The sequence below is a fragment of the Zootermopsis nevadensis genome, unplaced genomic scaffold (genome assembly GCF_977971745.1).
Source record: "Zootermopsis nevadensis isolate Lab colony 2312 unplaced genomic scaffold, Znev_1.0 Znev_ptg000050l, whole genome shotgun sequence".
NCBI lineage: Eukaryota > Metazoa > Arthropoda > Insecta > Blattodea > Termopsidae > Zootermopsis > Zootermopsis nevadensis.
In genome coordinates this window covers 1,685,728-1,710,024 of record NW_028259182.1, presented here as the reverse complement: position 1 = coordinate 1,710,024, position 24,297 = coordinate 1,685,728, and the positions used below count along the sequence as shown (strand labels likewise).

Here is a 24,297-nt window from a genome sequence, read left to right as displayed (position 1 = left end):
TGACTACTTTAGGGCAATGAAGTAATATCAAATAAAACGTTAGACACAAGTATCTCAGCAGCTTGGACTGTTTCAGACAAACGCTCCTTTGACCCGATCGGGAAGTTTCCACGGCCTCTTCGATGCAGCAGCCGTTCCGGGGCGGGCAGAAAGAGATATGGCGGCATCAGAACATAGTATGCCATGTTTTATGTATGAAGCAGACACCAGCATTGCCGAGGGCTATGGCGTCCATGAGGAGGAGTCCCAGTCTTCAGAGGGCTGTTCAAGTACCCACAACAAAAGACATGTTACAAACAGCTGAATAATACATGGCTTAACTATAAATGGTAATGATGTCATTCAAATCTTTGCTATCATACTGTTTCGTATTAGTAAGTTGTTGCTGTTACGTCATAGGTGGTTCCAGTAAGGGTCTAGTTAATAAAACATTTCTCGGGTCCTGAATAATATAAATGTGTATATCATGAACATGGAATAAATGTGTTTCAAAACCTAATCCACTGGAGAGAACCTACCCTGAAAGTTTCTTTTCAGAAGAAATTAAAAATGAGTTTGTAAAGGTTACTTGTCAATGCAGTTTCTCAGAATCTGTGAACAAAACAAATTCCTATACTTCGTATTTACAGGCATTACAAAGTCTGGCGGCTAATTATCAACACGAGAAATTCCCCTCATTAACCTCCTTAACCAAAGTCAATGTCACGAGTCCATTACGACAAAGCTTTCCCAGAGAAATAGGTCTACGTACCTCTTTATTATTCCCCCCATGCTAACTAAATTGTGTATTTGTCCTCCACATGTCGCCAGAACTCAAATCATGAACGTTGTCGCCGTCTTGAAAATCTCAAATCATAAATTTATCTTCATACGCATTGCATTTACTGATATTTTAAAGCAACTGTCACTTTCCAGCTTCCGACAGTAACTGCATTACTCACCGCCAAATACTACAAGGTTTTTTCCCCATTAGTCAACTACAACTACACTAAACAATAAAATGAACTGCCCTGAAGAAAGAAGATCCTTCAGGGAACCGCACAGTGTTAATTGCATTTGGCTTTTTCAGCGAACACACTGGAGTTTCCCACATTCCTCATTCTGAAACTCTTCTAAAGCCGAATACTGCTTTATTTTTATTCGTAGGTTTGTGTTTCTTTTTTTATGTTCATGTTGGTAAGAATTTATAGATGGTATAAGATTTGAGGTTCTCACTGCGGTAAAAATGACGACCATGTGCGTGACGCCATGTGATGGTAGTAACCAACTTTTCGGACGTTACCTGAGAGGCCACGCGATGCCAAGATCCAGAAGATTGTCGTCGACATCTTTACTGCCGAGAGAACCTCAAAATCGCGTACCTCAGACGTTCATTCACATCCTTTCCCACTTACAATGTCGTACGTACCTTCACGAAGAAAATAATTCGTAAAAGAATGTGCCTCTGGAAAAAAGGCGTGTAAGATGACGGCCTCCTGGGAAATTCCGCCGTGTTGTCTCGTAGAAGTTTTCCGACGTTTCGCAGATGCGTCCTATTTCCATAATCAGGACAAGGCATTACGCAGATGATCGGCGTATTTAAACTTTATTCCGTGAGAATCTGAAATATTACAACTTGTAGTGTACATTTTAAATGTACATCCACAATTCTGAAATTTAAAAAGGGAGAGAGAAGTGTTCATTTAGCAGAATACAGCTTTGTTTTGTGAAAACAAAATAAATTCTAAGACAGCGTGTCCATATACCGTATGTCTAGGTGGATGGACTATGCCCCTTGTCCTGTAAGTATGTCCACTCTCATTCAGTTTTCGCCCTCTCAGATTTCTCATTGGGGTTTTGGAGAGTCTACACGGCGTTACCATTTCACCTTTTCGTAACTTCCCAACCTCACCATCAGTCACTTTGTTATTGAGCATTCTAATCTGCTTAATCTTTAACAACTGATATAGAATCGTTAAATAAAATAAAATACAGTCAGACAAACTGCCGTAGATAGACCGACCCCCAACTCTTAACGACGAAGTTCTGCAGTTTCTAAAACTGCCACAGAATAAACGTGCGCTGGTATCGATGCAGCTTCTCCTCGAGATAAAAATCCGGGCAGTAGGAGTACCGTAAAGGAGATGATCAATGTTTCCCTCCTTGACAGCAGATGGCAGTGTTTTGTACCCGCAGGATACTGTGTTGGCTCGCTCTGTAATTATACAGTAGAAATATCTATACGTAACTTGCTTCTTCCCATCATGCAACGCGATGATATACTGAGTACAAGTCCATTGGCGTCAGCCATACTGTGTGGAACTCGACAGCGCCCCCGAACAAGAAACACACGACAGATAATACTAAAAAGTTCTCGTACCAAACTACATCATTCAGTAATAATTCGAGAAGTAGCAACTTTGAAACAATCTCAGGATTTGATACCAAATGTCGCGGTCTAGTGGTTAGTAAACCTCTTTCCTCTTGAGAGGCCTCGGTTTGAAAACTGGGCGCGGAAATCGACAATCCTGGTTGTCTGAGTTCCTTCAGGCAAAATGTGGATATTACCTCAAATTACGCCATGGTCATTTGGAATTTATTATTAATTAAGTCTCGCTGGCAACAAGGGCCCCTGAAACGTCGGTAAACTTTTATCAGACTACACAGCGCAACAACTCAGAAGACCGCCATCTTCAGACTCCTCGCCGTGAAAACCTCAAATTCTATATAAACCGTGAATAATTATTAGCATTTTCTTGAAGACAGAAAGAAACCAGAAACACATATGTCAAATTTAAGTGATATAAGCGTCTTTTCACGGTGGTCTAGCGGTTAGAACGCTGGCCTTGTAATCCTTGGGGTCTCGGGTTCGATTCCCGGCGGTGCCGGATTTTATAACTTGTGTTGGGCAAGACCGTGGTCTAGGCAACACGGAGTTTTCCTCCGTGGCATCCCAACAATTACTCCATTCACACACAGAAGAAGGCAATGGCAAACCACTTCTGGATCATCTGCCAAGAACGTATATGAACAGGTCCCAGTCCGAGAAAAGGATTGAAGGATCCTGTTCATATGGACCTGTCGTCAGACAGAACACTTTAAAAATTAAAAATAATAATAAGCGTCTTTTGTACTTACGGGGTTAATAAACATTCCACCTTTATTCAGAACATCGCGGTTTGCATGTCACCAGGACGTCGGTAACCCTGATTGAGTTTTCCACAGTTTCCCTCGGTTTTTCCACCTGAATATCGGGACAAAGCTTCAAATGGTTTACGTCAACCCATTTTCAATTTCCCACATAAAGCATTCACTATTCATTATCATCTTATCATCACAATCAAAGCTCTAAAACCTCTATAGTTGGAACGATGGCTTTAAACGTAAATAATTAATCAATTACAACGTTAATTTATGACGACATGAACATTCACATCCTGAGAAGAAGTTTGGCGATACCAAGACGAAATTAACCAAATGGCTTTGTAGACACTCGAGGGTTAGGCAGGGCTGCACCAAATGCAGAGTTGGCCTGAATCGACCCTCTCTTACCCTCGTCCACTTTCTGAATTATTGGTCCGAATGACCAATAATTCAGAAAAACTCGACGCGCATGATTTTTAACGAAGAACTTGTTTTCCAGCCCAAATATTTATTGATTTTGTTTTTGAAGTACTTTCGCTAAAAACATATTTACCTATCGACTATAGGCCTTTATTTATTTATTTAGTGTTCTGTCTGACGACAGGTCCATATGAACAGGATCCTTCCATCCTTTTCTCGGACTGGGACCTGTTCATATACGTTCTTGGCAGGTGATCCAGAAGTGGTTTGCCATTGCCTTCTTCTGTGTGTGAATGGAGTAATTGTTGGGATGCCACGGAGAAACCGGGGAAGCCCCCGGAGGAAAACTCCGTGTTGCCTAGACCACGGCCTTGCCCAACACAAGTTATAAATTCGGGCACCGCCGGGAATCGAACCCGAGACCCCCATGATTACAAGGCCAGCGTTCTAACCGCTAGACCACCGTGACTATGACTATAGGCCTAGACATGTTTAATGAAAGTACAGACACGCTCGCATTGTAATTCCGAATAATAACATCGTCAGAATGATTTAGTGTATTGCATTGTCTTTATTTCATTAAACAAATATTTATATACGTCTATCTGCCTAATAGACCAACGTTCTCTCTGCTCTCATGCGACCTTTACGCATGATTTGAGGCAAACTTTACGAGACTAAATGGGGCAATTGCCAAGAAAACAGCCGTGAGAATCTGAAATCACACGAGGTCATGTCCTGGTCGTCTGTCCGCCCCATATTTCATCTTACATCGGATACCGAAACGTCGGTAACGACCCACAAGTACCTGTTATTTTTAAGACACAATAAAAATTTGTATCGCCAATTAATTTATATTAACAACAATTCGACATATGAAATAATCTCTGAGAAAATCTGTATGCTCCCTCGGTTTAAGAACTTACGATTCAAAAGTTTTTTCTGTGACAAACAATGTGAATTTATGTTTGTATTTCAATTTAAAAAAACAATATTTTAGCTACAACGAAGAACACTGTTATGTTGTCATCATTAATTTCTTATGATTGGCATACGAACAGTAATTAAGGTCTTAATGAAGACAATTGTTTGTTCCTAATTTATATAAATTGTTATATTTGTATCGTAAATATAGTAACTGATGTACAATGTAAATATTTGATTTAATAACTCAGTAGTGTTTTACAGGATTAAATATGTAATAACTATCATAATCAGGCAATATTTTTCTTATTTTCATGAATGTTTATTATTCCAAAACAAGTGAATTTTTTTTAAAACAGGAATCATTGAAATTAATGGGAATTTCATTTTTGATTTACGAATTCTCACCTTAGTAGCAGTTTTCATCAAACGAATTACTTTCGTAAATCGAGAGATGGTTGTTCATATTCTCACATTTGTTTCTAGCCTCTCCGTGAGAGTAGCTTAACAGACCTGATAGCCTTAATCGTTTCCCTGAGTATTTTACCTTGTACTTACACATGGAGTACCAGTATCAGCCATGTTGTAATGTTTGCAACACTGATGTGACGGTCCACCCCATGGGGTTCGTTGCGTGGGCTCATTTCAGTACAGGAACAAATAAATGAATTCGAAGGTGTGGTCTTGTTGTGGAGGGCCATAGCTAGGGGTGGGGTCGCTAGGGTGTGGCCGGGGGTAGAATTATGGTTCCGTGACCTCACCCCTTAACACATTTGTGACACGCTTATAATGTTTAGACAGCAGCAACCATCCCACAAATTGAATTTTCTCGTACGAAATTTATAGCTTCAATGTATGCAGCACCTAGGGCTGCTGACGAATGAACTCGTTTTTACAAATTTCTTCTTATTCCTCGCCTCAGATACCAATTATCTTTACCGAAGGGTTTTCACGATTTTCTTCATTTTCTGGAGAATATGCCGCGATAATACTTAAAGTCACAACCACTTCCTTTCACATTCTTTACCATTCATTATTCTATGATCCTTCTGTCATATGACGACGTACGAGGTGCGATCGAAAGGTTTCCAGACTGCGCGTATAAAAACCCGTACACTTATCTCAGGTATTAAATTCATCCATCACCCTCGAAGTAGTTCCCCTGGGAGTGAACACAACGATCCCAGCGCCGCTTCCAAGCCTGGAAGCATCCCTGGAAATCTTTCTTTGTCAGCCTGTCAAGCACCATCTGCGATTCTGCCTGAATCTCTTGCCAAAGACTCGCCAAAACGGCTACGGAAACCTATGAAATGCTAAAGCAAGCATTTGGGGAGTCCGCAATGGGTCGTGCACAAAGTTTTGTGTGGCATTCACGTTTTAAAAATGGCCGAACCTCTGTCGATGATGACGAGCGTTCTGGACGACCATCTTCGAGCACAACGCCCGAAAATGTTACGAAGATTCGGCAGTCCATTCACGAAGATCGACGTCGTACCATCAACGACTTGTGCGACATTGTTGGGATAGGCTATGGGACCTGTCAGCTGATTCTAAAGGAAGAACTCCACATGCGACGCATCATGACAACGCGCCAGCGCACACCGCCCTCAAAGTTCGGCAGTTTTTGGCCTCAAACACCATGGCCGTCATCCCGCACCCTCCTTATTCGCCGTGTGACTTCTTCCTCTTCCCAAAGATGAAAATTCAGCTAAAGGGAAGGAGATTTGAGACGATAGAAGAGATTCAGGCAGAATCGCAGATGGTGCTTGACAGGCTGACAAAGAAAGATTTCCAGGGATGCTTCCAGGCTTGGCAGCGGCGCTGGGATCGTTGTGTTCACTCCCAGGGGAACTACTTCGAGGGTGATGGATGAATTTAATACCTGAGATAAGTGTACGGGTTTTTATACGCGCAGTCTTGAAACTTTCCGATCGCATCTCAGTCATCGAAAACATCGTTAAACAACCAAGAATAAATAAAATACCTTTGTGTAGATAAGCAGCTATTCCGCTAGGGTTAAGCATTGTAAATGTATGCCTACATAGTTTCAGAGGTCTTCCATGGAACATGTTCCTTCTCTAGAAGTTGACAATCACGAAGTTGGTCGAGATATTTAACATATTTTATGGAAAACTGAGGTCCATTACTGTGCCCGAAAGACACATTAAAATCCATTCTTTCCTACCTGTTTGATTAAACCCAGTCCAAAACTTTAAAATATGTTTATTTGAGAGCGAATTTAATATTATATTTTAACTACGTCCTAACTTACTTCAAACTTAATGTAGCAAACAGTTTAGGCCCATTCAGAATTTGAACTAATAATCCAAGACGTTTCCTGTTTTAAAGAACCCAAAATGTCACTATCGTAATAACATAATCCCACCGCCATTATACCCTACTTGAAAGACTTCAATCCAATCCCCACCTTCCCATTTTATTGAAATAACGAAGACACTGGCTGTTTAGAATTATTAAAATACCATGTTACTCGTATTTGTTTCAGAGCTCGAACAAAGAACTTTAAGAATGCTTATCGGAAACCTCTCTTGCAACTCAGCAGCCCGGAACACATATTCAGCAGCAAAGAATAACACAATCAATCCTTGTCCCTGCATTATTCAAAATTATCTGGCAGATATAACTCATAAATATCTATCCCGTTTAAAATGTCCATCTGCAGTAATAAATCTGAGAGATAACAGTCACACGCTACTTGAACGACGTCTAGTACATTAATTTATTCGTTTTTGAGCATTAAATCTTCAGTGCGTTAGCTTACGTGCAAATTTGTCTGACTTTATCTGGTTCTTGAACTTGTAGTTTGTACAGAGAACGTAGTTGGTAAAACTCGCCCGCCATGTTGTATTTGATGTAAACAAAAACATTCTACATATGACGTTTCATATTTATTTATTTATTTAGTGTTCTGTCTGACGACAGGTCCATATAAACAGGATCCTTCCATCTTTTTCTCGGACTGGGACCTGTTCATATACGTTCTTGGCAGATGATCCAGAAGTGGTTTGCCATTGCCTTCTTCTGTGTGTGAATGGAGTAATTGTTGGGATGCCACGGAGGAAAACTCCGTGTTGCCTAGACCACGGCCTTGCCCAACACAAGTTATAAATTCGGGCACCGCCGGGAATCGAACCCGAGACCCCAGGATTACAAGGCCAGCGTTCTAACCGCTAGACCACCTCATCTTATTATTATTTAGTGTTCTGTCTGACGACAGGTCCATATGAACAGGATCCTTCCATCCTTTTCTCGGACTGGGACCTGTTCATATACGTTCTTGGCAGATGATCCAGAAGTGGTTTGCCATTGCCTTCTTCTGTGTGTGAATGGGATGCCACGGAGAAACCGGGGAAGCCCCCGGAGGAAAACTCCGTGACGCCTAGACCACGGCCTTGCCCAACACAAGTTATAAACTCGGGCACCTAAGGAAAAGAAGTCTTGTGGTGTCATCATGTCCACGTGTCTTTAAACCTAATACGCCCTAACGTTTGAAACAGTTGACGAAATATCTTAAAACTCAAACAGCTTAAGGCCACTGCAATTTTATACTTTCTGATTAAATGATAAGTGTGCCATCATAAGAGCAGTCGTATAGATTTCTGAGCCGAGAGCGACAACCTCAAAACTTTATGTAAATTAAAGAAACACGTTTAACGTTTATAATGCAATCTGCTATGGAATGTATAAGACATAGCGACACCCTGGAATATGTAGGCTACTGTCACATTCGATGTGAAGGGCTTTGAGGTGAGGAAGTTTAACTGAAAGCACACTGAGGTTATCGAGTACACGCTGCTGTAACCTAGGTCGTTAATTTAGCAATTCCTTTTGGGAGTATATTATTATTATTCAGTGTTCTCTCTTACGACAGGTCCATTGCTCTGCCCAAAAAGAGCTCTCCAGTTTTCCCTATTCTCAGCTTCTCGTTTTAAATCCTGAAACTTCATCTTCCTTCCTTGTTTAAGATCGTCGGTTAGCTTTATCAGTCTTTTGGGAGTATAACAAAGTTTAAATAACGATCTCGATTTTCTGAAAAATTAATATTTTACAAAGAAAGTAAACTTTCATGAGATGGTAAAGTTGCGTCATATTGTGATATAATAAATATATATTATTTAAATCTTGTCCGTCTAATTACAATAAAGTGATTAATTATTATTAAATGTTAATTATTGTAATATTTTAATATTTAATAAGACTTTATTGTGATTAGACGGACAAGATTTAAATAATATATAAAGTAAACTTTGTTTATAGACTCTCTAAAATGTTAAAGTCTGTTTGTTGTTAAAAATAAATTAATTTATCCGTAAAGTAGTTAAATAATCATTAACTCTAACAGGTATCAAATATGTTGAATACAAGTCTCGTCCAAGATATTTTTATAAATGTCGGAATCGAGGGAAAATCTGATTACTACTGGCTGAAGTTGGTGGTAACCTTCGAAACAAACGCTATAAAAAATTGTTGGGCTTTTTTTAAATATTTGTAAACTGTCCATAGTAAATTTGCCCTGGGATTTTCCCCTCCGCCAGTCAAAACATAGATTGTCTGGACAAAATTACACAACGATTCGATTACTGGATCCATTCCTCGAAATGTTGTGTAGTTCTGTATCACCAGACGATGGGCAAAGTAAATCCATCCTAAGAACCTTTCAGAATATAAATTTATAAATGGTTTATTTTACCTTCCAGTTTAATTTATGTCCAAAATTATATAAGACGGCTGTAGCCAACAAAATCTGCTGGCATAGTAGTATACGTAGTTTTGTTCCAACGAGTTGTTCCGAAATATTGCTATCACCCCGGTTCCCCCCCCCCCAAAAAAAATAACAGCAGTTGGTCTGTTGTATTTTTTGCCCCTGGCTGTTGCATCAGTAGAATTGAATTTAATTGAATTCTCCAACACAAAAATGTTTAATTGATACGTAACAGATGTATCGACTGTCTAACAATAAAGATTTACATACGACTACGTATGACTATGGTGGTACTATCTGAAATACAAGTGCCTTTCTATACTGCTGATGCCCCAGCGTAGGTTTTCCCTTGCCTTAAAGATGGCAGTAGTTACCGACTTGGCTACTTCCTCCATCTCTCATCACATGTTTTGAACCGCGCGGGAATTTTGTAAAAGTTTTGCAGTCCTCTTCCCAGATGGCACAATATGCACAACGTAGTTGGCAGTAGACAGTTATACCAATTAATAAGAAAATTCCCGAAAGTTTGGCAAAAAACACTCTGTCATTCATACATTTCTGGCAGAATATTAATTTCGAACTATATTTTCATTACGCGGAGCTGTAATTTGTACTTTTAACGTTATTCATTTATGAGTTGTACGACAAATTAATTCTTATTTAATTTCCTAAAAAGGTAGTGGTGCCATACCACTTCTATCTCACAGTTTCAAATGTATGACGTTTATTTGTAAGTTAGCTCATGCATATAATTTCATTGTCTGTGCTCGAGAGGATGACCATGGTATTTATGTCCGTGTGTTGGTATTGCGTGTGGTTGGTATTACTGTGTTCTATGGTGGAAACGTGTTTTGGTTGTTAGAAGTGCAGGTTTTATGTGTGCCTGTATTTAATAGTTTTCATTAAGTATTGTGAAATAATTGTAATTTAAAGTATGTTTCCAGCGAGTTCACAAAAGAAATTCTGGACATTTGTTGATGAGACAGATTTAATTCGTTTAAGACATGAAGCAAACAGGAAATTTATTTTGAAGCATGGAGCAAATATGACTGTATGTGTTCATACTGTTCTTTACTTTGCAATTTACTGAAGTGCCCGCTCAAAAAGTATCTTTACAGAGTAACTCAATTTTCCGTTAATGAGAAAATAGAATGTACCAGTTAGCTATAATCTATAAATGAGTCATTGTACTTCTACCATAACTTGGATTCTACAACTTTTAATGCTCGGTGTATATAATATTAAGTATTTAATTCCCCTGCATGTTTAATGGTAACCGAGCAATGCCTTACATTGTATTTATTTTATTATTGGGTACAGAATCTCTGATGAAGGGGTTGAAATACTTAGTTGTATAGAAAAACTCTAATGAGATCCATGGTTGAGACTCAGGGATTCTAGACATCTTATTAAAGTTTCCAGGTCTTGGAAATAATCCCTTTAATGCCTAACATACTAATTCATATTTTCTAAAAGTAATTGATGTTCATTATAAAAGAATGTTTTTTAATTATACATTTTTGGCAAATAACATGTTTTGTCTGCAGTCTGATTTGTTCACAGAAACTTTAAATCAGAATTCCAGTTAACAAATCACAGAAAACTAAAGCAAATACCTGCTTTCCTCACACTTCGAGTCTCATCAATGCAGCACAGATAATACAGTTATGATGTAAATTACAATACTAACAATTACTTTTTGCTTGTTAATAGAATGTGACTCAACTGTGTGTACTTTACAGACAAACAACAGTTGGACATTCTCTTTTGAATAACAGTCTATACTGTTGAAATGCCCTTGTATGTTGATATATAGTTGGATGCTTCCATGAATAAAGTTTGGATGAGAAACTAATAATATGTTTCAGGAAGAACTACGTGAACGTACATTCCTCAGTGCAGCCGATGAGAGGCTCTTATTACGACAGTATGAATTGCAGTTGAGAGACTTCTGTCGGAGGTTTAATCCACCAATGCCACGTTCAGTGAGTGGAACAGCTTTTCATTACTTCAAGAGGTTCTACCTCCACAACTCTGTGATGGATTATCATCCAAAAGAAATTCTGTAAGTCATAGCCCATTGAATAAGCCATGCATTTTCTTATATATCCCAACATTAGATTAGAAAATTATATTCTGAATGTCAGAGCTCAACAGAAAGTTGCTCTCTTATCCTCTTTAATCTGTTTATAATAAAAAATTCCATTTCTTTGTTTATGTCTAGTTGTTGGTAGGAGACCATGTATGAGATAAGGTGTAAATTGATATATTTTGTTGCTAGGAAGTTATATAAGGTTTAATGCATGTGTGTGGTACATACAAGATAAGTCGATGCGTAGTACCATTGCTGTTAATAATGGAAAAAGATCATCTGGCCAATGCCCTGCAGAAGACAGTCATTGTCATCATGAGAATCTGAAATTATGCCAAATGCTCTAGGTTGTTGTTACTTCATAGCCACAGTATTTCTAAGTCCTGTGTAGTGTTAAATAACAAAATTAATCTAAACTGATGTACATCAAAACAGAGCTAAACTGTCGATGGTTCTGAACTTTGGTTGATAAAATCCTCCAGTTCTGAGGGGTGTTACTACATCATATGCATGATCCAGTATATCCTACTTTCATTAAGATTCTTTTAACTGCTACAAGATGAGGTCTGTTTTTGTAAGGAAACAGAAGTGCTGAGCAATTTTGGCAGGAGCCGTCCGAGAAGTAAGCAAGAAAATGGTGGCGGTATCAACAGCATGCTGCTAGAGAGGATGTTCTTTGTTTGTGAGAAATTTTAAGACAGCCTTTGCGTTGAATATTTTGAGGATTACCGCACGAGCATAAACTGCATAGATGGTAGCATGTTCAATAGTTGTTCACAAAATGCAATATTTTATAGTTTAAATTGTCAATAGATATCTTTTGTCAGGGCTGTGGCATCGTTAGTATAATTATAATACTCTGAACATAATCTAAACTTTTGAACAAATCCTGATAATTTCATCTAGGTTTATGGTGATTTATGTTAAATACTGAACTGTTTGTTTTTAATAATTAAATGGTCTTTATCTCCTGTCAATATTTATACTTATATATCTTACAGCATTGAAAGGTAAATGAGAACGGTTTCATTATGAACAATGTTCATAGCAGTATGTTACAAAACACTGTTTTTGTCCCTTCACAGGGTCACATGTGTGTATTTGGCATGTAAAGTGGAGGAATTTAACATTTCAATACAGCAGTTTGTAGCAAACATTAAGGGTGATCGAGAGAAAGCATCAGACATAATTCTGAATGACGAGTTGCTTTTAATGCAACAGCTGAACTTCCATCTCACGGTACATAACCCGTATCGACCCGTTGCGGGTCTGCTTATAGACATTAAGGTATGTACAGTACTACCTAGCACAGGAGTCCTAATAGAAAGATGATATTTCAAAGATTTATCATCATCTTAATAAGAGCCTTTTGACAGATCAAATTCTTAGATTTTTTAATTCAGTCTCCACCTTCACATCGTAGTTCTCAAAGATGCATTCTAATATTATCCTCTGATCTATCCATGTATTTCCCAGATGTAAATGGAAATTATATTTTTTAAAAGTAAGAAGGACTTCCTGGGTTTGAATGACTTCACTCGATGTTCCTTCGGTATTTCTTTTCCATAGACTAGATGTTCATTGAAAGATCCAGACCGCCTACTTCCCGGGATTGAAGAATTGCTAGATCGTTCATTCCTCACAGATGCATGTCTCCTGTATGCACCATCACAGATTGCCTTGGCTGCCATATTACATGCAGCCAGCAAGATACAAGAAAACCTGGATTCCTATGTCACAGAAACCTTATTTGGAAGACCTTCCAGCGATATATTGCCAAACATTATCGAAGCCATCAGGAGTGAGTAGACTTATATAAGATGTTGTAAGGCAACTTAAAAAAAATTCTCTGCAGTCTGAAAAAAATAGAAGTAATGTCTTAAAATGAGATCAAAGTAGAGAATTCCAATGACTCAGTCTTTGCTACGGACCAGAATCCTGGTTTTGTTCTTAATCTTGATCACACAGACTTAACCTTTTTTGTAGTTCAAATCTAAAACTTCTTGACGATGGTGAAGAGTCAATTGAATAAAAATTTTCTTGGAGGAACCTGAAGGCGGAGATAGAGTCCCATCTCCGAAACGTCGTTTTACGTTTTATATTTACTAGACGATGGATAATATAAAAGGAAATTTTTATTCAAATGACTCTTCAGAACCTGAAGACGGAGATAGAGTCCCATCTCCGAAACGTCGTTTTACGTTTTATATTTACTAGACGATGGATAATATCCAAGGAAATTTTTATTCAAATGACTCTTCAGAACCTGAAGACGGAGATAGAGTCCCATCTCCGAAACGTCGTTTTACGTTTTATATTTACTAGACGATGGATAATATCCAAGGAAATTTTTATTCAAATGACTCTTCAGAACCTGAAGACGGAGATAGAGTCCCATCTCCGAAACGTCGTTTTACGTTTTATATTTACTAGACGATGGATAATATCCAAGGAAATTTTTATTCAAATGACTCTTCAGAACCTGAAGACGGAGATAGAGTCCCATCTCCGAAACGTCGTTTTACGTTTTATATTTACTAGACGATGGATAATATCCAAGGAAATTTTTATTCAAATGACTCTTCAGAACCTGAAGACGGAGATAGAGTCCCATCTCCGAAACGTCGTTTTACGTTTTATATTTACTAGACGATGGATAATATCCAAGGAAATTTTTATTCAAATGACTCTTCAGAACCTGAAGACGGAGATAGAGTCCCATCTCCGAAACGTCGTTTTACGTTTTATATTTACTAGACGATGGATAATATCCAAGGAAATTTTTATTCAAATGACTCTTCAGAACCTGAAGACGGAGATAGAGTCCCATCTCCGAAACGTCGTTTTACGTTTTATATTTACTAGACGATGGATAATATCCAAGGAAATTTTTATTCAAATGACTCTTCAGAACCTGAAGACGGAGATAGAGTCCCATCTCCGAAACGTCGTTTTACGTTTTATATTTACCAGAAAATTTTTATTCAATTGACTTTTTTGTAGTGCTGGATCAGTAACTGTATTATGTCCCCATCCAGCTTGTGTCAACCAATAAAAAGCATTTGTGCTTGTTAATTGAAAACAATTTATTCAGTAAAATATAAACTTCATTATATTTAACATGCGTTCAGAGCTTTTGAAATTGACTTCTATTCAGTGAAGTGGCTTAGAACTCTAGTGTACTGTTTATTGTAAAGGGACAAGAGAAATGGCAGTGGTGAATAAATAGTGAGGTGATTAAATATAAATTATATTGTGATTTTCAGAAATTCGTTCGCTGGTCAAATCTATAGAGAATCCATCAAGGGAAACGGTTCGTCAGCTGGAAAAGAAATTAGAGAAATGCAGAAATCAGGAAAATAATCCAGACAGTCAGATGTAAGTACTCAAATTTTAATTCACGATTACTTTGTTTATAATGGTTGTCATTGTTTTCTTGGTTACACGCACACGGACATCCCTGAAAAATGTATGTACCGATACCCTTTTAACGTTCATGAAACGTGGGCAAAGCTGGATAGTTAGAAGTTCTGGTTGCAAGTTTCTAATAATTTGTGTATATTTAAGACATTGTTCCTGCTTCCTGGATCAGGCCTTGCAGGTGTCATCAAAACTGGCCTTTCCTAAATTTTCGTCCTTTATCACTTATGACTCAACTCTGAAATCTCAAAATCTGGAGTTATAATTTAATAAAGTTTATATTGTGAAATATACATGGCATCTCGATGGCTGTACAACATCACGTTGCAGACATTAAGTGATAGTACTTTCCTTCCTCGTGGTCTTGGATAATTTGAAGCCGCAGTGTTAAATCTCCTCGCATTCTGTAAACGTTACTTTCATACATCCTCAAGTCCAGATTGGGATTTCAGTTTTGTCACATGTAAATTAATCCAGATGTAATTCTCTCTGAAAAGATATTACTAACAGACCTCCAGTTTTATATTTCGTAAAAATATTTTGGTCCAGAGTGGAATTTTATGAGCTATATTTTTCCCCCAAACTTTGTTTGGAACTGAATTAAACAAAGATATGGGCTGTGTATAGTTGAAACTTCAAGTTGTTTGAATTGGCGTACCACCTATCGTAAAGCTACCAAAGGTTTATGTTGTGAAATACTTTGATGATGTTGGTAGAAATGCATATTTGAGAATAGTATTCTATTTTGGGAAGATATTACTGTAGTTTTTTTTTAAAATAAATTGGAATGTTTGTGTTATGGTGTGACATTAGTACATTACCAAATACAACAAAATATCTGGTTTTGTCGTTGTTCCTCCCCGCTCTACCCACAGTTACAAACAGCGAATGCAGGATATGTTGGACGAGGAAGACGAACAAAGCGGCGAGATTTATGCTCGGGTGGCCAGGGAACAAGCTAGTGATGAAGAGAGATTACTAGGCGTATCTAGGGTCTTGTCACCTTCGGCATCGTGAACAGAAATGTGAGTTGAACCTTTCATTTGTATGCTGTAGTGCAGGGGTTATAAGATGTCCTTTGCTGCAGATACTGAAGGCATCGCTTCAGAATTCTGACAGCCTGGAAAAATATGTACTTCAAAGTTGGTCATGAAACATTGAAATGTAATATCTAGGTCATGGTATTCCAACGAAAACATTTTAACCGAATGAAGGTTTTTTTTAAAATAAAAGTTTTTGGAGATATTATACATTTTAATTATCTGGGATATGACATAATTTGTTTTTAGAAGATATTTACCATAAAATCCATAAGTATTAACCCTGTACGTCTGTGGGATATGTGTTTTGTTAAATATTGTATGTGGTTGGCCAAATAGGAATATGTGGTCTCGCTTCATCATGATATGTGTTGAAAATGCTTCTAAGGTTTTGTAGTTTGTCATAAATTAATTTGTAAGTGAAACATCCGCTTTAAGAAGTGAGTTTTGTTAGTAACATTACCATCAGGACCAAAAAAAATGCATCTACTGTGAACTGTATCTTTGGTTATGCTCCAGTGACATCAGCAAACTTCAACGGGTTGGGGAGGAAGTTACGGTTATTTCAAGGTATCACTTGGAGTGACTGGGAGAATCCACAGAAACCATCAGTCAGTGTAGTTTGTGCCACGGTTAAGATTAAAACCGAGCACCGCCTGTATACAAGTCAGAATCGTTTCCACTACCACTCGCACGGTCAAGAAATGTCTTGCCTTTTATAAACTCAAATTTTCATCATTCAGCTTCCACGAGTCTGCCACTGCAATTTTTCACGGCCGTATGAAGCAACAGATAAAACTGAGAACCTGGGAGCAACACTCACTATTAAAACAGAGAAATAAAAATAAAGTTAAGGAAAGGAAACAGGAAGAAACGAATATAAATTAATACTAATGGTTACTTCTGGACGACCCGGGTTCAATCCCCGACGGGGTCGGAGGATAAAGTTAAGCAAGGATGCTGTAATTCCACTTTTTAAGATTCAGAACGACACAAATTTAACCACATGTAGCCTAACCCTCTTGTATGTAAAAATTAAAGATGATAGTGAGTTTAAATTTTTTTTATTATTCCAGTTTTGTACGTTAGCCCACTTTTATTCCCAGGTCTTCAGTTATAATTTTATTTGTTTTATTCTATAAGTTTTCAGGTAGGAGATAAAAGATTATGACTGACGTAGCAACACGTATTTACCAGATATAATTTGCTGTTAATTTCTCAGTGACCATAATTTATATTTATTATTGTCATTTTCAAATATTTTAACTTTTTACATTTTTTTTAAAGTTGATACTGAACTATTGCATCTTCAAGCATGGAGAATATCTTCATCCTTTTTGATTACTGATGTTCTGTTAGTCTTAAACAGGTGAACAACAGCAGCAAGACCCAGATAAAGGTAGCAATGGCTGCATATGAAGAACCATCATCTCAAAATGTACCACGGTGGCTGACTCCATCACAGTACAGAGCACCAATGAAATTCAAACAGAGGCTCAGAAATATACAGAAAGGTACTCGTGGCTCCTTCGCACAAAATACCAATTAACACAGTTAGGAGGATAAGTAGGAACGTTATACTAAAATGGTGCAAAACAAATAATAGACAATGAGATTTTACATGCGACTCTAACGTGTGGTTTGCAGGGTCCCCCATGTCCTTACAAAGAAGTTTGCTTGTACTGGGTGCGGCAGAGGAAACGCATGTTTTTTGAATGGCTAGTACTCGGCAAGGAGAAGGGTAGGGGATTTCCGCCCCTTGCTAGTAGATAGCTTAGATGATGCAGTTTCAGTAGCCATGGCACCGTGGACCCCCGAGCATCGGGTGTTTGTCGTTGAAAATTATATCAAAAGTGGTGAATCCGTAATTGCCGTTCTAGTGCCTTTTCAGTAAACAGTTCAATGTGGAGCGCCGTGGAAACATCCCTGATCGTAACACGATACTCAGGTGGGTTGATGCGTTTAGGACAACAGGGTCTGCGATGAAGAGGAAACCTCCTGGCCTTCCCGCTTCTGTGCGTACCCCTGAAAACGTTGAGAGAGTGAGATTAGCAGTTCTCAGAAGCCCGAGGCGCGCTATGTCGAAATGCTCAACAATTTCCTGCTTCCAGAACTGCGCAGACGAAGGGTCAGTATGCGGCAAATGTGGTTCCAACAGGATGGTGCCACGGCACACACGGCGAGAGCATCGATGCAGGTGGTTTGTGGCATGTTTCCCCAAAATGTCATTTCCCGTTTCGGTGATATCCCTCAGCCGCCTCGCTCCCCTGACCTGTCCGTATGTGACTATTTTTTGTGGGGTTACCTCAAATGAAAGGTCTACAGAAAAACCACGCAACATCCAGGAACTGAAAGATTCCATTCGCCAGGAAATTGTTACTGTGCGGGAAGAAATGTTGGGAAGAGCAATGCAGAATTTTGAGGAGAGGCTGCAAGAGTGCGTACAGAAGGAAGGGCGTCACTTGATGGACGTTATTTTTCGGAAGTAATTCAAAAATGTTCAACAAAAACTGCATTGTAAAACCTTTCTTAAAATTTTTTTAACTTGAAAATCAACTGAGTTATTGTTATTTGAAAAACACTCGTTTCCTCTGCCGCACCCGGTATTACCAGTGAGATGAAGGGCATCCTATATAGTGATCTCCGAACATGTGACACCTTGTAGATTGAGTCGTTTATGTCGGAGTTACCCATACTTGCAGGCGTTCTCCATGTAGATGATTTTTTTTCACCAAAGACAATTGCATATTTCAGCATTTGCATCTTCATATAATTCATAGAGACAAGAAGATGCGTTTATGGCCGATGTTACTAAATATTTTATGTGTTTTTACGAGTTTCTCCTAATATAGTAAATGAAACCACTTGTGTACCCTGTTTTTGTATGCGCCCACAGACGAAATAAAGCCAGACAAGCACAAGGGGATCTTTTATTTTTTACATAAATGAATTCATACAGATTTTTATATTTGTAATTTCATTATGAAAATTCTGTCATTAAAATTGTAATTACTAAGATGCTGATGTTGAATTTCAGTGGTAGATCTGGAAACACGCGTATGCGTACATACACTATATTCACAATCTTGAATAAGAAGATTTCCGTCTTCTGGGTCGTTGCACTGTGTAGTCTGGTCGATGGTTACCAACGTTTCAGAGGTCATACTGCCTCCGTCATCAGGGCAATGCACATTGCTCTGAAATGTAAGAAACTAGCTACAAGACTGTAACAACCGTAAGACCGTAATCTGAATTATATCACGAAAACGTCAAATTTTAACATTTCCGCTTATAGTTTAATCGGCTACTTTGCTTGCGAGGCGTGGACCTCCTTTTAAGTTGCACTGTTTTAGTAGGAACATTAAAATATCAACTTCTTGTGTCATCAACCATTCGAATTTTCTGGAACACCTTGAACAGAACTGGAAGTGCTGGAAAATTGACTTGACGAGGGTTGATGCATCGCCAATCCCATGTTGGTAGGGTGTTGGTAACCGTGATGAGGGGTGACTAAGCTGCTTGGTAAGGGTTGGCAGTGTTGGGGTGGATGAGGCTGTGGCAGGCCGAGCAGGGGTGACAGTGTGTGTCCGTGATGCGGCATGAAATTAGGCGGTGCTGAGATGAGCGAGGGCTCAGGGAGACCCTGATGCTGGGGTGCTGTGTGTGGGTAGTTGAAGAACCTGAAAAGTACAAAAAATAATTTTCAGTACTGCTGTATTCTTTTGGAGTATGAAGTTTCCGGTCTCATTGTTTTTAATTTTACGTCTCCGTGCATAGAGACTCGGAGTTCATTTTTCTTTTTCTTTTTGTACGTTAACTCTTCGCAGATACGATCAACAGCATTGATATTGCCTTTTATAAATTCTGTTTTTTGCATTTATTTTGTTAGTTATACACCACATTGAAAAATATTTAATGCCAATAAAATTTATAGACCTTAATAGATATTGTCCATTTCTTCTACACAATTTCTAACCCACTTTTCTTATTTTATCAAGAAATATATTCCCATGTTCCCCCTCCCCCCACAATAATTTAACTTTTGAGCCTACTTTAATTAAACTTTGTATGAAAATGCAAGTAGGGCATACCCCATCTTTATATTATTTCATTATCCTACTGTTTAAAATACCAACATGGCAGCACTGTACACTTGTGAAACTAGCACCTCATCCTGTAAGGTTCTGACGTAATTTTTTTTGTGGAATGTGGAACAGCAATTTGATTGCGATAACTAAATATCAGAAGATTCGTCCTTAGGTCCTTAAAATACATCTACAGTGTCTGAATGAAATATTTAGATGTCAACAGTTAACTAACTTGGCACTTATGCTAACTTTTGATGTGTCTGGAGTTACTGGGAACGACCCGTTCTTCAAGTGCCTGAGCACTACGGGTCCCAACTTTTCGTTGTCTCGATCTATAGACATTTTGGTAGGACTCCTCGGACGAGGGATCGGCCCGTCGCAAGGCCTCTACCTGTACACAGGACAGCACAACACAGAAAAACATCCATGGCTTGAGTTGGATTCGAACCCACGGTCCCAGCGACCAAGCGGCACAAGGCCCACGCCTCAGACCCCGTAGTCAAGAGTTGGTTCGAGTAATTATGCACAGAATCATGTATTTATTTATAGTTTATTGAACTGCCAAGTGACTATCAGCTTGTCAGGAAGGACTCTTCTCCATCGAATTTATTATCAAGTGTGTTCAGTCAGTGAAAATAGCTATTTTACAATGTAATTACAGATTTATTTTCACGAGGCTTCCTGTCACACTGTCACTTTAAAATAGGCACATCAATGATTCACGTGTATTTTCAACATATACTTCACCTCTAAGTGCAATAAAAAGCAAAGCCGATTAACAATTTTTTAATAAAATGGGTGAAATTCTTCCCATGTACAACGTACTGCAGCAATTATCAGTAATTACGCTAATTAAATTAGGTATAAATGGGAGGATATGTTTTCAAATGTAATGCAGAGCAATAGAATGTGTAGTTGATTCGGTGGTGGGCTGTTGTGAACACAGCAATGAACCTTCAGGTTCCATAAAAGGCAAGAAATTATTTGACTGAACTATTACTAGCTCAAACAAAGGATTCACTTAATAATTTCTTGAGGTTCCAGAATCCGTACAGGCGTAAGGTAGATTAACCTAAAATAACGTTGTTTAGCATGGATGCATTCCTCTAGTGATTTTAAATTTCGAACCATTCGATTGGTCATACTGGTACTCAACTCCAGTGAAATATGGTGTGTTTGGAGCGTTGTTTTCAAGGTTTGTGTGCAAAAGTATGTTAATCTGTCGTTTCTTACGGTTTTACAGTCATTCGCAGGTTAAAATTTGTGATCTGTTTATTGAAATAGATATTCAGTGAAGACTATGGAAGTAAGTCATAATTATTATTATTAACTACTTTGATCAAAGTTTCTTGTTAGGTTATGGTTCACTTAGGTCAAACGACGTACCAGGTTTATGTCTCAACACTGTACAGATACCTAATCTCTGTAAGTCGATATGTTTGCTTGATGATTCTCGATTTAATGCAAAATCTTGTATTATGTGCCAGTGTACTTTACGATGATCGTCTTGCGAGAAATTCGATTTGAGCAGTTACATTGCATCGTTACTGACCAAAATTAAATTTTATCGATAGCTTTAATGCAGGTTCCGTATAACTAAGTGAAATCGTTGAATTTGTTTTGGTTAATTTTATTGCGACAAGCCCCATTTTATAGAAAGGGTACTTTATATTTTTCTGTAAATATGATTCTCTAGTGGTTAGCGCCCTAACATTAACAATTTTTATCGAGTTATATCCCAAACGTTGCGTAGCCACAAGTTCTCAAATAAGGAACCAAACGAAGTTGGTGTTACTGAAGTTACTGTAGACTGATAAGGTCACGTTTCAGTATACCAATCTGAATCACTGCTTTACCGTGGTTGGGTTAGGCAGTGTTTTGCGTTGTGTGCAGTGACAGGTAATTCGACTCACCAGAGTCTGTCTCCGAGGAATATCGGTCTGGGCGCCATGACTCCCATGGAGCTGTAATATTGTTGTGCTAAAAGCTCCAAATCGTTCGTGTATTTCCTCTTCCATTTGGTTCGACGATTCTGGAACCATATCTTGATCTGAAAATAACATTAAAAAATTGTTTAAAATACATGTTCGCTGGCTTTGTTAATTAGGATTCCAATACATCAGGCCTAATTTATGTTTACAACCCCGATGTTATTAGTAGATGTATTTGTAATTTGAATATTATTCCCTTCTTCGTACAGATTAGAATTGTATTTCATAATGTTTACAAATTTAACCTCCAAAGAAATAAAGTATGGTATGCGTAGAGATTAAATTGCATATCCGCATTTCAATTCTTTCATCACGCAGTAGCGAAGCTAAGAGAGTCCACGAAATGCCACAGTGTTTCTGTCTGTCTGTAACATGGGGACGAATAAGGAGACGATTTGCTTAATGAGGCATCAGGAGGACTACTGGGGTGGCGACAGCTTCACACCCATTTTCGTGTTCATCAGAGTTGACAAATAGTTTGTTTCTCATCGTGGAACCAGAACTCTTGACGTGTTTGCGAAGTAGACAGTAGACGTAACATCGCTGTCATAGGAGTTTATTCTGATATGTCTTTATTTTTAAGTGAGACACTTCTAACGTACTATTATGCTAATCTAAATGTTTATTATTTATTTCTGTTAATTTAAACAACGTGGCCCGCCACAGAATTTAATTTATAATTGTTTCTGCATTTAAATAATCACAATCATGAAGACGTATGGACAATGCAGATTCACATTTGGACTGTAACGTCCTATAGGAAAGAGCTGACAGCTATTTCGGCATGCCTATCTAAATATTATTTAAGAATTCGGTCCGTACCGCAAAGAAAACAGCACTTTACCGTCACAAAGATCAACTGGTTAATGCTGTTTAAGGAAATTATCCCTGTTTACAGTGAGGATCATACGAAACAAATGAAAACGCAGACATTGATTTTAAAGCTGGTAGGACACTTAGTTACCTCTACGCTTTAATGGCTTAAATGTAAATCGTAGGAGTACTAGACTGAACTGCTTCTGCGTGATGTCCAGTGGTGGTCCCTAGTGGTCGTTTTGTCAACTTGGTGTTGATGGAGGCCAGATGAGTTGGAAAGCCGCTGATGTTTGACACTCGAAGTCCACACGTGCAACACATTACATGAGATGATCTTGTAACAGAATCTGTGAAGTATCCCAGGGGGTGTCTGAAGGATGTGGGATGACACTCTGGCGCCAGGCGGAAGATGCAACCGTTTTAGTGTCCTCTTGCGATTTTGTGCGCTTAACAAGGGTGAATTATGGCGTCTGACTCGGAAGTTCACTGTAAAGATTGTTGCTTCTCGCGTGTGTGTATCACATGCTGGGGGTTGATGTAGGGGGGGGGGTGAGTTTGCTTCCCACAGCCCCTGCATTTGGTTTTTAACGGAGTAGGCACACCTGTTGGCTTCGGCTCTTGTTAGGAGCATAATTCATAGCATGAATGTAGTAGAACATTTTATCGCAATCACAGGCTTTTCAAGGGGGGAAAAAACGTATTAAAATAAATATATTTAAATTTTTACCAGAGCTGCTGGTTGGCAATTTTCCGGTGTCAGGGGACGGGGATAAATGCCCAGTAATTAAAAACTAAGCATGTGTGTTACTTTGCAGCCTGTATTTCATATTATCTGTAACTTTAGCCTGAATTCCGTGCGCAAATTTTATAATCGTATTTGTTTAGATCTTTAGAAAAATCTGTAAACACCATTTGTGAGAACTTACCGAAAATTGTTTTTTTTTTTTAAATTTCCAGAACTTTTATGACTTAATTTGAGCGAAACAGAAAAATTAAAGGTGTTAGAAAACAAAGTGGTATGTCTTAACTCTTTTAAAACTCAGCGGTAACTATATGTACCACTCGCTTTAGCACTCGTACCTGTGTTTCCGTAAGCTTTAGGCTCTTAGAAAGCTGCAGTCGTTTGGCAACAGACAGATACTTGTTCTTCTCAAACTCGGCCTCCAGTGATTTGATTTGTGAAGCCGTGAACGCTGTTCGTGGCCGCTTTTTCCGTTCGTCGGGACCCGAGGCCGACGACGAGGAACTGTTGGAACCGCCAGTGCACTTGTCCGTCTCGTTCGATGTCCTGCATATTCGGCTCGCGTTCCGAGAACAGTCTGCAACAACGACGTACTTGTTAGAGAGAGGTCGTGGTTCATAGCCCGTTGCGATGCGTTCTTTGCACTGCTGTTGGCATTTTCATGTGAGCTGACCCCCGAAAATCAACGCCGGTAGATGGGTAACCGGACAAATACGCTTAACTGTAGCGTGAATGTGTAGATGCCTGTAAACTATGTCGTGGGAGGAGAAACTGTAATAATCTGTTCTAAAATAATTTCCCAACGGAGGAGCAAAAGGATGGATTTGAACATTCCCGTCCTGAGGTCGTCAAATCGATATTTGTACCTCCCGAATATGGACCAGGAGTGATAACCACTATACGAAAATTTTCGACGAT

At 38.6% G+C, this 24,297-nt stretch overlaps 3 protein-coding genes across 7 annotated transcripts in view; 2 read left to right on the top strand and 1 right to left on the bottom strand.

The window, feature by feature from the left end:
• The first annotated feature begins 311 nt into the window (after nucleotides 1–311).
• CycH (cyclin H) lies at nucleotides 312–18,663 on the top strand. Of its 4 annotated transcripts, none has more exons than XM_087360956.1 (7): nucleotides 312–329; nucleotides 11,059–11,255; nucleotides 12,368–12,569; nucleotides 12,852–13,083; nucleotides 14,549–14,660; nucleotides 15,578–15,727; nucleotides 17,102–18,663. In XM_087360956.1, exons 1-6 carry the CDS (start codon nucleotides 327–329, stop codon nucleotides 15,717–15,719), a joined length of 888 nt encoding a protein of 295 aa, XP_087217082.1. In that variant the 5' UTR covers nucleotides 312–326; the 3' UTR covers nucleotides 15,720–15,727; nucleotides 17,102–18,663. The 4 variants fall into 4 exon arrangements, with proteins under 4 accessions (XP_087217082.1, XP_021938348.1, XP_021938350.1 ...); XM_022082656.2 differs by lacking the exons at nucleotides 312–329; nucleotides 17,102–18,663 and adding exons at nucleotides 10,013–10,241; nucleotides 16,262–17,080; XM_022082658.2 differs by lacking the exon at nucleotides 312–329 and adding an exon at nucleotides 10,015–10,241 and having other exon boundaries at nucleotides 17,112–18,663.
• The window catches only part of lms (lateral muscles scarcer), a 27,707-nt gene continuing 22,066 nt past the window's right edge, over nucleotides 18,657–24,297 (bottom strand). For both annotated transcript variants that reach the window (XM_022082654.2, XM_022082653.2), the window contains exons 3-5: nucleotides 23,718–23,956; nucleotides 21,744–21,880; nucleotides 18,657–19,422 (exon numbers count right to left, since the gene is read on the bottom strand). In XM_022082654.2, the coding sequence (XP_021938346.2) occupies nucleotides 19,128–19,422; nucleotides 21,744–21,880; nucleotides 23,718–23,956 (671 nt within the window). In that variant the 3' untranslated portion in view covers nucleotides 18,657–19,127. The remainder of the gene's footprint in view (nucleotides 19,423–21,743; nucleotides 21,881–23,717; nucleotides 23,957–24,297) is intronic.
• Nucleotides 20,980–24,297, top strand: part of RabX1 (RAS oncogene family member RabX1) — a 45,484-nt gene continuing 42,166 nt past the window's right edge. Inside the window, exon 1 of the mRNA XM_087360958.1 lies at nucleotides 20,980–21,025. Within this exon, the coding sequence (XP_087217084.1) occupies nucleotides 20,998–21,025 (28 nt within the window). The 5' untranslated portion in view covers nucleotides 20,980–20,997. The remainder of the gene's footprint in view (nucleotides 21,026–24,297) is intronic.